At 55.9% G+C, this 12,203-nt stretch overlaps 1 protein-coding gene across 1 annotated transcript in view; it reads left to right on the top strand.

Annotated features, from left to right (window-relative positions):
• Positions 1-7,401, top strand: part of TMCC2 (transmembrane and coiled-coil domain family 2) — a 37,219-nt gene extending 29,818 nt beyond the window's left edge. Inside the window, exons 3-5 of the mRNA XM_007470682.1 lie at positions 4,086-5,026; positions 6,230-6,365; positions 6,636-7,401. Of these exons, the coding sequence (XP_007470744.1) occupies positions 4,086-5,026; positions 6,230-6,365; positions 6,636-6,947 (1,389 nt within the window). The 3' untranslated portion in view covers positions 6,948-7,401. The remainder of the gene's footprint in view (positions 1-4,085; positions 5,027-6,229; positions 6,366-6,635) is intronic.
• Positions 7,402-12,203: the final 4,802 nt, after the last annotated feature.

The following is a 12,203-nucleotide window of genomic DNA, read 5'->3' on the forward strand; positions in this document are numbered from 1 at the left end:
TTTTTTTTGTGGCTGTGCTGAGCAGCATGTGGGATCTTAGTTCCCCGATCAGGGATCGAACCTGTGCCCCATGGCTGCAGTGGAAGCACAGAGTCTTAACCACTGGACCGCCAGGGAAGTCCCAGCCAGAGCTTCTGCTGTGTTAAAAATGTGCCCGTGAGATGAAGGACTCAGATACCCTCCCGCAGACCCACTCTGTAACCTAGGCCAGCAGATTGAGGGCCCTGGCCTTCCACACAACCCAGGTTGTGCAAACATCACCTCTTTCTAGTTCCAGAACATTTTCATTATCCCTAAAGGAAACCTGTGCCCATTAAGCAGTCACTCCCCATTTCTCCCTTCCCCAGCCCCTGGCAACCACTAGTCTGCCTTCTGTCTCTATGAATTTAACTATTCTGGACGTTTCATATAAATGGAATTGTACCATATGTGGCCTTTAGTATCTGTTTTCTTTTTCTTAGTGTAGTGCTCTTGAGATTCATCCACGTTGTAGCCTCTATCAGGACTTCATTCATTTTATAATCAAATAAGATTCCATTGTGTGACTCTACCAATTTTGCTTACCCATTACCCAACGATCAGTGGACATTTGAGTTGTGTCCACCCTTTGGCTATTGTAAGTAGTGTTGCTGTGAACATATGTGTACAAGTACTTGTTTAATACCCGCTTTCAATTCCTTGGGGCTGCACCTAGGAGTGAAATTGCTGGGTCATAAAGTAAATCCATGTTTAATTTTTTAAGGAACCTCCAAACTGTTTTCCACAGCAGCTGCGCCATCTTGCATTCCCGCCAGCAAAGGTGTGAAGCTTCTGATTTCCCCACAGCCTCGCCAACACTTGTTATTTTCCTTTTTAAATTATAGCCGTCCTAGTGGATGTGAAGTGTCAGTTGATTGTGATTTGTTTTTGAGCACCTGCTGTGTGCCCTGAGATTGTACTGTGACCATTGCCTTCATGGTCTCATTTTATCCTCCTGACAATCCGTTGAGGCGGGTAGAAATACCCCCTTTTTCTAGATGAGAAAGCTGAGTCCCAGAAAAGTTAATGACATATCTAAGGGCACACAGCTGGTAAGTGACAGAGCCAGGATTCTAAACCGGTGTTTGCTTCCACACTTAGTGCCCTTTCCATTGCCCTGCATGGGCCTTGTATCCTGGCTCATTGCGATTCTTCTTTTATATTTTGTGAGCAGATCTCATTCTCCTCATGCTCTGCTTGATTCATCCCTCTTAACAGCTTTCTCATCTTTTTTCTTCTAATGCTCTAATTTTCCTTCCTTTGTTAAAGCATAATCCCTCTTTGTACCTCTGCCTGTCTGTCTGCAGCCTCCTTGGCTCTTTTTTCCTGGTCACCCTGTCTCCCTTTCGTCCTGAAAGGGCGCTGCAGTCTTGGGTGGGGGGGGGTGAGCTTGGGGAGAGGAGGGAGTGGAGAGCTCCCCGGGGGCAGGGACAAAGAGGCATGTTCTGTGACTGGAGCCAGCCAGAGGCTCCAGGCATTGTAGACCCGGTGGAGGGGCAGGAAGAAGCTGGGGTCCTGCCGCAGGAACCCCAGGCTTGAGTCTGGGCCCCAGGACAGAGAAGAGGGGCGGACGGTGGGGAAACGGGGGGGACTCCAGCCCCCTTCAGCTCAGCACCAGGCCCTGCTGACTTTCCTGGAGCGTCCTCTCATTCATGGGGATTTCACAGCCAGCTTTAGCTCTGCTTTTCTAGTTGTAAGCCAGACAGCCACCAAATTGAGGGGTAAAAGGCTCTAAGCTGCCAGACTGGAGCCAGGACAGGCAGGGAATTTGCTCTTTTACACTCCCTTGAAGTCCAAAGCACTTTTGCTTTTCACAGCGAGTCCATGTCTCATTAGGTCCTCCCACACTCCTCCAAGTAGGTGGGACCGACGCTCTCCTCTTTATAAAGATGAGCCCACGACCTCGCTGAGCATCAGGCAGGGAGGCAGCCAGATCCCAACTCATTTTCTGGATATTCCTTCTCCCACGAAGAGAGTGGAAGAGAGGGAAAGCGTTGACTCTTTGGAAAGCACAACGGCCTTATAGAGGGGTCAAGTTCTTTAATATTAAAAGCTGTGTGTTACATATAGAATTAAATTTTGTCTCATAGTATCAGTGTTGAGCAAATTTTTTTGTATAATCTTTTAAATAAACTTCATTTCCTCCGCCACACACAAAATATGTTGTGCTGCCAGATCCAGACAGCACCGATGAGTGCCTCTGTCTGCCTGTGCTGTGCCGACTGCTCGCTAGACATCATCTTGTGTTACCCTCACCAAAGGCCTGAGAGTAGATATGATTATCCCCATTTTACAGGGGGGAATACTGAGGGTCAGGAAAATCGAGAGATGGGGTGTTTGCCGTCACTGCAGGAACAGCACAGGAAGAAGGGGTTTCACTGCACGATGCAGTTTGAAGTCAGATTGCTGCAACGAGTAGACCTTGGGACGGGTCATTAAGGGAGACTGTGGAATTGGCTCCTCTGATATACAAGGTCCTGAAGGTATCAGCACCTGGCAGAGGGCAAAGGGACATGTGGGGAGACCCAAAACACATGTCAGAGGAGAGTCCTGACTTCAGGAGGTATGGGAGGGGATGGGTTTTGTACCCAGCATCCCCAGTGGAACTGGGACCTGAAAAGGCTGAAGAGGAAACCCACAGAGGAGACACCCTCCTCTGGCTCCTGAGTTTGGCAGGGCTACTGTTTTTAACAGCGTTTGCCAATAACTTTGCACCTCGGCAGAAATGGAGCCCAGTGACTTCTGCCTGTAATTGGCCCGGGCTGCTTCCGGTGCGTGAGCTGTGAGCTGGGGCCACTTTCTTTGTGTTTAACCCCTTCCCCCATGTGTACCTCACCCTGCCCCCACCCCCACATACACAAAAAGAGTGAATATCTGACCGGCCCGGGGTGTGCTGTGTGTAAAAATACAGGGGGTTGAGCCATTTCCTGCTGCTTCCGTTGTTGCATGGAGATAAGACACTGGGACTCGGCTGTGGACAGCGGTCCTCCAACAGGCTGAGGCGGGTCTGGCCCTGGGAGAGTGGGGCTGCAGGCCTGCCTGCTTTCATCCGACCTTGCTTCCCATCTTTCCTATCTTCTGTGACCTTTCCTTCCCCTCTCTCCCTGCCCCCTCTCCTTTCTCAGTCTCTCTGCTCCATTCTTTGTGCCACCCTGATGCACTCAGGAAGCCTGCCTGCCTGCCTGCGAGGAAAAGGCGCTGTCCTCTCCCTCCTGCACATTCACCTCCTTCCACGCTGGATGGCTGGTACCCCCAGGCCCCCAGCCTGGGCCCTGCTTCCCTCAGCCTGTGGGTTACTTCTGGGACTCGAGCCCTTGGGGACCCAGCCAGCAGGCAGGTTGGGGTGTGCTCCTCTCCCTGTCCTGGGAGACCGGGCAGGGCTGGGCGCTCCCGCCATCATGAAGCGGAAGAGGTTGCTGACGACCCCAGGGAGCTGGAAGGTAAGGCCAGGGCTGGGAGAGGTGTCCGCTGAGGCAGGTGGCCTGCTGAGCTGCCCTGGGGAAGCCCAGGTCGGGAGGGTGCAGGGAAGTGCTTCCTGTGCCTGCATGGGGCCCAAGTGTAGGCTCTGGTCAGCTCTGAGGGAGAGGCCTGCTCCAGGCAGGAGCCTTATGGAGGGCTGAGTCCAGAGGGACAGTGTGTCTCATCCCTGAGAAATAACCCCGTGACTGCAGTGAAGCCTCAGACCTGCTTGGTCCATGTGATGGGGCAGAAAGAGTTCTGGGCTGCCAGTTCTGTCTTCCTGAAGCTGTTTGTCCCTGAGCAACTTGCTTGAACTCTCTGGGCCAAAGGAGGAGCAGGTCTGCCTAGACTGCATTTTAGGGTTGTTGTGGGGTTTGGGTAAATAGCAGATGTGCAAGCCCTTCCTAAATGGCAGCTGTGAGGGAATACTGTTGTCATTGCCATTATTCTTTCGGACTCTTTCCTTAAAGTTTCCTGTTCATCCTGCATCCGTTTTCCAGGCAGTGAAAACCAAGTCCAGAGTTGTCCAGGGACACACGAGAGACTCCTGTGGGCCCCCTCCCTTCGTTTCCTGATTGACTTACGCTTCTGCTTGCCTTCTTCCCCAGGTCGACAAGGGGGACCTCGCGGCCCTGAGCCTCCCTGGAGGCCCTGGCCATGGTGACACCGATGGCCCCATCAGCCTGGACGTGCCGGACGGGGCCCCGGAACCCCAGCGGACCAAGGCCGCCATCGACCACCTGCACCAGAAGATCCTGAAGATCACAGAGCAGATCAAGATCGAGCAGGAGGCGCGGGACGACAATGTGGCAGAGTACCTGAAGCTGGCCAACAACGCCGACAAGCAGCAGGTGTCCCGCATCAAGCAGGTGTTCGAGAAGAAGAACCAGAAGTCGGCCCAGACCATCGCCCAGCTGCACAAGAAGCTGGAGCACTACCGCCGGCGCCTGAAGGAGATCGAGCAGAACGGGCCGTCGCGGCAGCCCAAGGATGTGCTGCGGGACATGCAGCAGGGCCTGAAGGACGTGGGCGCCAACATGCGCGCCGGCATCAGCGGCTTTGGGGGTGGCGTGGTGGAGGGCGTGAAGGGCAGCCTCTCCGGCCTCTCACAGGCCACCCACACTGCCGTGGTGTCCAAGCCCCGGGAGTTCGCCAGCCTCATCCGGAACAAGTTTGGCAGCGCTGACAATATCGCCCACCTGAAGGACCCTCTGGACGACGGGCCCCCCGAGGAGGCGGCCCGGGCGCTGAGCGGCAGTGCCACGCTCGTGTCCAGCCCCAAGTACGGCAGCGACGATGAGTGCTCCAGCGCCAGCGCCAGCTCGGCTGGGGCGGGCAGCAACTCGGGGGCCGGGCCCGCTGCGGCGCTGGGGAGCCCCAAGTCTAACATGCTGTACAGCGCCCCCGGAAACATGGATGCTGTGCTGGAAGAGTTGCGGGAGATCAAGGAGGGCCAGTCCCACCTGGAGGACTCGATGGAGGACCTGAAGGCTCAGCTGCAGAGGGACTACACCTACATGACCCAGTGCCTGCAGGAGGAGCGCTACAGGTGTGTGCCGCCCGGCCCAGCCCTGGGGAGAGGGGCCGAGCACCGGCTTTCAGACTTGGTGGTAGCAGCAGACGGGGGGAGCATCTAGAAGGGTCCTGGGCTGCTGGAAGGGGCCAGGAAGAGGCTCCGAGGACCCTTCCACCAGCTTCCAGGGCAGCTGGAAGTTAGGATTATGGGGCCTGTGGAAGGAAGGCTCTGCCTGTCTCAGGAGCTTTGAGCATCCCTACTTGATGATTACATGGTTGTTGTACAAAAGGGGAAACTGAGGCACGAGCCAGCTACATGGCCTTTTATCTGGAGAGACTCTGGCTAAGAGCACTGACTCTGGAGCCAGGTTACCTGGGTTCAGATCCCAGCTCTACCATTTACTCTTTACCTTGAACAAAGTTCTTAATACTCTTCATACCCGGTGTCCTCATCTGTGAAGCGGGAATAACGTGAATCCCTGTTCGTAGGGATTGTGAGGATTGAGTCCAAACCTGTAAAGTCACCGTATGTAGGTGTCTGGCATGGTCCATGTGAACATCCAGCCGAGGCTCCTGAGTCAGCCTGTCCCCTCCTTTCCTTCTGCTTGCTCTGCTTTTGCTCTGCGCCTCTCGTGTGGCATTTGGCACTTGCTCCTTGGGATTCTTAGGGATCTTTTCTTTAGTTATAGCACTTTTTCTTCTTTATATATGTGAAGAAGGTTTGGAAAATTGAGGGGGAAACCTGCCTGAAAGCTGACTACCCCCCCATAGTAGTCATCTTCTGATATTTTATGCCTTCAGAGCAGGGATCGTGTCTCTATATCCCTGTGTCCCCGGTACCCAGGAGAGCCTATTAGCCCAGGGCTTAAGGGCCGAGGTTGTTGAAGTCAGTCAATCCCTGACTCCTCCATTCATGAGCTCTTTGATCTCAGGCAAGTTCCTCAACCTCTCTATGCCTCAGTCTTCTCGTCTGTAAAATGGGGATGACACTAGTACTTATCTTGAAGGTTTGTGGGGAGGATCCTATGGGATAATGTGACTAAAGTGCCTAGCCCAGGGCCTGCATATAAGAAGTGCTGTGTACGTAGTAGCTTTCATTGTTGTTGCTGTTAAAATTGGACAGGGCTGGACATCTGGGGTGGGTTGAGTCATTGTTGAGAATGACTGAAATTGATCCTGGGGGGAGACAAGAGGCTTGGGGAGCTGGGACTGGTGTCATACCTTCTCCCTCCGCCAGGTATGAGCGGCTGGAGGAGCAGCTCAACGACCTGACGGAGCTTCACCAGAATGAGATGACCAACCTGAAACAGGAGCTGGCCAGCATGGAGGAGAAGGTGGCCTACCAGTCCTACGAAAGGGCCCGGGACATCCAGGTACCGCAGCCTCAAGAGGAATCTGGGAGTGGGCTGGTTCCGCCGCTTCCCCTTAATCAAGACTTCCACTTCCCACCGTCCTCCCCAAGTAGTCATCATTAAAGGACTCTTTAATTAAAGGCCCCTAGCTGCAGCTGATCACCCTCTACCCTGCCTGGCCTTCGGAGGGCGCACCCTGTGTGTTGTCACCTCCTCTGAGGGACAGGTAGGCTTTAGGCTGGGGGTCTGCCCGCCCCGAGGTCCAACGCACCCACCCCTGTGTCCCTGCAGGAGGCTGTGGAGTCTTGCCTGACCCGGGTCACCAAGCTGGAGCTGCAGCAGCAGCAGCAGCAGGTGGTGCAGCTGGAGGGCGTGGAGAACGCCAACGCACGGGCGCTGCTGGGCAAGTTCATCAACGTGATCCTGGCGCTCATGGCCGTGCTGCTGGTGTTCGTGTCCACTCTCGCCAACTTCATCACACCCCTTATGAAGACCCGCCTGCGCATCACCAGCACCGCCCTCCTGGTCCTCGTCCTCTTCCTCCTCTGGAAGCACTGGGACTCCCTCACCTACCTCCTGCAGCACGTGCTACTGCCCAGCTGAGCGGCCGGCCTGTCCCGACCCCGTGCTCTCCCCAGCCCCCAGCTGGCCATGCTTCTCCGGGGGGACCCTGGGACTCCCAAGTCCTTGGACTTTTTCATGTGTCCAGTTTGGCCTCCTGCCCAAACTGTCCATTCCAGCAACTTCTGCCCCCTTCTCTGTCCTTGCTTCTTCTGTCCAGTGCCTCCTCCCTGTTGGCCTGAAGGGAGCCGTAAGTGTAGCCCTGGCTGAAGGCCGTGGGGGCGTCGGTGGCCAAATGGAGCAGAGGACACCCGGATGGACTGTTTTGATTATTTACAGTCACACAAGGGCTCCTCCCAGCTGACGCAGATGCCATGGGTCAGGAAGGCCAATGAGAAGAGGGGCAGGAGAGGGCCATGCCTCGGCTTTCCTAGGGAAGAGCCCACGCTTCAGGCAGCTCCGGCTCCCTCTTTGTGGAGATGGTCAGAATGAAGGCAAGAGTTTCCATTGGCCCCGGGGAAGCTCCCCAGCTCACCTCTCCCTCCTCCAGAGCTGGGTTGAGGCTGGGTTCTGGGTTGGGCCCTTCTGGGATCTGAAGGATGCAGGCTCTGGAGGCCAGTTGGGTGTGGCTTTGGATTTGTGTGTTCTCTGTTATTCTTTCTGCCTGTCTCTGGATCTGCTCTTTTCAGGGTAAGAGGCCCCAGGGGTCCCAAGCCTCAGCCCAAGCTCTTAGGGTTCTGTTTATTTATTTATTTATTTGTTCCTTTGTCCCTTATTCCCCTGAGCTCCAGAGAGAGGTACCCCACCCCCACCCCCCTCCCCGGTCCTCTCTCTGAAGCCAGGGCTGCTGCTTGGCTGTCAGGCACTTCCATGCCATTTAGATCTGGAGACTCCTGGCTGGGGGAAGTGGGGCAGAGCCACTCAGCCCCACTCTCCCAAGCAGTGCCTCAGCCTCTTTTATATGTCTGTTTATTCTGTATGTGTGTATTTGTGTGGGGGAGGTTGTCTGTTGCTTTCTTTTTTTTAAGGCTCTGGAGTGTTGTGTATGGTTTCTCTTCACATCCCAGCCTCCCCAAGGGCACTTCCAAGAAGAGAGGGGATTTCTCCGAAAACGAGAGAGAAATCCCCTGGAACAGGGGAGGGCAGTGCCTGCCAGCTGTTGTGGACCTTCCCGAGAAATAAATATCCTCTAAATTTTCAAACCATCCCGTCTAGCCTTGGTTGATTAGGCTGTTTCCATGGAAACCACCGAGTCTCTCCCAACATTCAAGCATTCTGGGTAACACAGACTGGGCCTCACCTATTGACCTGCGGCCTTCATCCTCCAGGATCTGACATTGAACAAAAGCGTCACCCACCCTTCCCATTTTCTTTCCACAGCCAAAGCTCTGGCCTGGGTGATAGGGAGGTGAGATGATGTCCACCCCATCCAGCCTCCCTGGAGTGCTTTCTAGGAGGAGGGAAATTGGGAGAGATTTGGAGTTAGTTTGGAGAACATAAGCAGCTGGAGGCCTCGATGACAGCAGTCATGCCCAGGTATGGCCACAGGAGGGCAGCAGAGTCCTTATTCAGCACTTTCTTAGGGTTCAGCTCCAAAGACTAGCATCTGTTGGCATTAGCTTGGCCTTTCAATTCTGTCCAGCCAGAGCAGAGATCACCCGCCTTGAGCATAGAGGCCCTCAGTGTCTGCTCTGTGACTGTATTTCCCACCCCTGACAGTTAAGGGCACCCACAGAAGGCACTGGATTCCCAGCAGGAACCCTGTGGGAGCTCAGTGGGCCCACCTGAGTCTCCCTACTGCGGGGAGATGCCCCCAGTTCGTGAAAGCAGGAGGGCTGTAGGGAAGCACCTACTCCAGAGCCCTGGCCCATAATTAGCACACCTGTGGCCAATTCCCATCTTTCTGGACCTCAGTTTCTACATCTGTAATATGGATGGATGCAGTAGCTGCTAATTTCAAAGGGCTCTGACATTCTGTGGTTCTGTAGGTCTGAGAAGTCAAGTTACAGATGTATCCATGACCTTGGGCTTTAGGGGACTATAGGAGTCAGGGACTGTGCCCTTAAGTGGATCAGAGAGGGTGCTGTGCTGGCGCTGGCAGGAGGGCAGCATTGATGGTTCATCTTCACCCTCTATAACTGGGTAGGAGTTTCACCAGGTGACCTTACAGGGCCTTCCAGCAATGTCACTCCTGGGCCCTGCACCCCCCATTTCTTCCAACCACACGCACACCTCCCTTGGGGGCCACGGGCTCTGGGCCAGGAGCCCGCATTCCTGGGCCCCAGGTGGGGGGTGGCTGCTCCAGGCTGCAGACATTTCCCACATTCCTCCCCAAGGTCAGGTGCCTTCCCTGCATTGGTTCTTAAATGTCACTGCCAGCCACAGTCCACACTGAAAGGGAGGAGGGAAGAGGGAGGCTGGGGCGTGACATTCTCAGCTGATCCTGAGGCTGCAAAGTAAACAGCCCTAGGAGAGGGGAACATCAGCCCCACCCCCACCCCCGGCTACAGAGCCATCTTCTGCAAAAAAGGACGGAACAGGCAGACCCTATATTTGTCTCTTTGTGACAAGGGGCTTCTCGCTAAGCCCAGGCCCCGACTAGGAGTTGGGTTTCATTCCTCTGACAGTCACTGCCCTTCCTTGTTCATGTCTGAGCCTCTCTCCACTCTGTAAAAAGGGGACAAATTGCTCCAATCTGGACCTGCCTGCCTCTCCTGCCAGGGGTCACAGGGTGAGACATTGAGTCAGGGTGGCCTCTGCAGGGGACCACCCTCCTTTAGACTGCTGGACCAACAGGCAGGCTTTCTCCCCGGGGGTCCGTCCTGTGGGTCCCAGCCCGACACCTGGGGTTCACAGGGCCCAGCCAGGCCAGCACACTCCCGCAGCCTCAGTGGCCCAGGCTGGGGGCAGCTGAGAACTCATCTCTGCTTGGACTTGGTGCGGTAGTGCTCCAGCAGCACTTGGCGGACAGCTGGCTGGCCTGGAGCCGGCATATTTGCTGTGCCATGTTTGCTGTGCCTGTGCAGAGCTGGTGCTCCCTGCCAGCCTCGTGGAAACGGTGGCGCTGCAGCAGGTGCAACCTGGGCACACACCAAAGCCTTCAGACGGCACGGGGCAGAGGGCAGTGACCTGACCCCGCCACTCGAGGTGACTCAAGGGTGATTCTGGGGGGAAGGGGAGGGAAAGGAGGAAAGACCTGGCGCCGCAGGGTGGGAGAGGAGGGGAGCTTTAGCCGGGACGCCTGGATGGATCCGCGTGGCAGGGCCCCCGTCAGTGACGGGGCCCTTAAGCGAGGTCAAGTTTCCAATCTAAGAGCCTGGGCTTTGGAGCCTGCAGCTCTGGGCTCCAGTTCCAGCGCTGCCACCCACCTCAGACAAGGTTCCAGTCTCAGATTAGCCTCCTCCTCTGCCCATAGGAAAGCAAATGGCATCTGGCTCATAGGTTTGGGGTGCAGGAGAGAGGACATTCTGCGTGTCACACCTTAGCCTGGTGCCTAGAACCTAATAAGGGACTAACCAAGGCAAGTTATGACTCCTCCCCCTTCCTGAAGCCAAGGGGATGTTCAAGTGCAGAACTGCTCGGAGACGTCTAAGGCAGACCCTACAGAGAAACGAGCAAGGCTGAGGGCGACTGAGGAGGTCTTGGCCTCCAACTCCTGAAGGCTCAGTAGAGGCCCTCACAGCTCCCCTTCCCTGTGAGCTGAGAGCCTGCTTATTCCAGACACCTTTCCTCTAGGACTTGCAGACAAAGCCGGCCCAGTCCCAGGGAGTCAGGCCCCAGCTTGAGACAGGACTGGATGAGGCCTGCCTGGCCCAGGCCAGCTGCCTCCACCCGGGTCCTGTGAGTATATCAGTGCTTGGGGCCCAGCCTCCTCCAGACCACGGGCCCAGGTGTGTGCTCAGGATTCAGCATCAGGAGGCCCAGGTTTGAGTGGAGGCTCAGCCACTCAGCGCTGGCTGTGAGGTTGCAGGCTCCCTTCTCCTCGTCGAAATAAGGATGCCCGGGCTGCCCAAGTGGCAGGGCATCCGTGAGGCTCAGAGGAGATGTCAGATATGGGTGCCTGCACCCCAGGTTCCCAGATCTCTCTCCCTAAGGGAGACAACTGTCAGGTTGCTGCTGGGCCATCTGGGGTCCCCACAGAGGGCTCTGACCAGCTCGGGGCCAGGCCTGGGGCAGGGCTTGAGAAAGTGGCTGGCAGTGGCCCCTCAGGCTGAAGGGTTGTAGCCAACCCCCCAGTGGAGCTGGAAGGAGGAGGCTTGGCCTCCACCAGGCGTGCTGGGACAGAGGTGGAGAGGGAGAGAAGGCTGGGACTTGTCCCAGCACATCCGGACCTGCCAGCAGGACCTGAGTCACCCAGCTGTAGCTAGAAGGACAGTCTAGGTCGGTGACAGCGGCACTGCTCCCCACACTCGGGTCCTCCCAGAAGAGCCCTCCCTCCCCGGTAGCCGATCCAAAGTCTAACTCAAGATGAGGGGCCCAGGGGTGCTCGATAGACCACCTTGGCCATGCCCCTGCCCCCGGGCAGCCACCCACCAAGTTGGCTCTGCTTCCAAAAGCACCCGGATGAGATTCCACAAGCTCTGGCTGCCTGGACCCTGCTGCCCGCCAACCTCCCAGCCTAAAGGTCCTTTGATTGCCTTGCTCTGGTTGTTCTTGTAGCGATTTCAGCTCACTGAAGAGAAGACTAAAGTAAACCCTTTAGAAAGATCTGGGTCTCCAGCTGGTTCGGGCGCTCTGATCTCTGGGCTCCTACAGGAAGACTGAGTTCTCTCTGTACCGCTCTCTTGGGTCCCTTTGTTCTTTTTCTGCTTGAGCCCAGCCCCAAGCACCCAGAGTTGAGGTGGAGGTGAGGAGGAGATTTCCCACGAAACTGGGCGTTAAATAAACTCATGCAAGAGACAAGTCACCAGCACAGACCTGTCATATGTCTCTGGCTGGCCCCCTCTCCATCTTCTCAGCCAGGCAGGGCCATGCCAGGCCAAGGACGGGAAGACCCGAGCGATAGCAGCGTGGATGCTGAGGAAGAAGGGGCTGACCAGGGGTCCCGTTCCTTCCTCTGCATTTCCTTCTCTGCCCATCAGAGGTGGGCAGCCTGTAGTCCAGGTAGCCTGTAGCCCAGACCACTAGGCTTAGGTTCAATAAAATTCAAGAAATGCAGTTTTGAACACCTGCTCTGTGCCAGGCACGCAAAGAAAAGTAAGACATGGTCCGTGCCCTCATGGAGCTCACAGCCTAGTGGGGACACACACACACACACACACACACACACACACACACACACACACACACACACCCCTC

The sequence above is a fragment of the Lipotes vexillifer genome, unplaced genomic scaffold (assembly GCF_000442215.2).
Source record: "Lipotes vexillifer unplaced genomic scaffold, Lipotes_vexillifer_v1.1 scaffold1122, whole genome shotgun sequence".
NCBI lineage: Eukaryota > Metazoa > Chordata > Mammalia > Artiodactyla > Lipotidae > Lipotes > Lipotes vexillifer.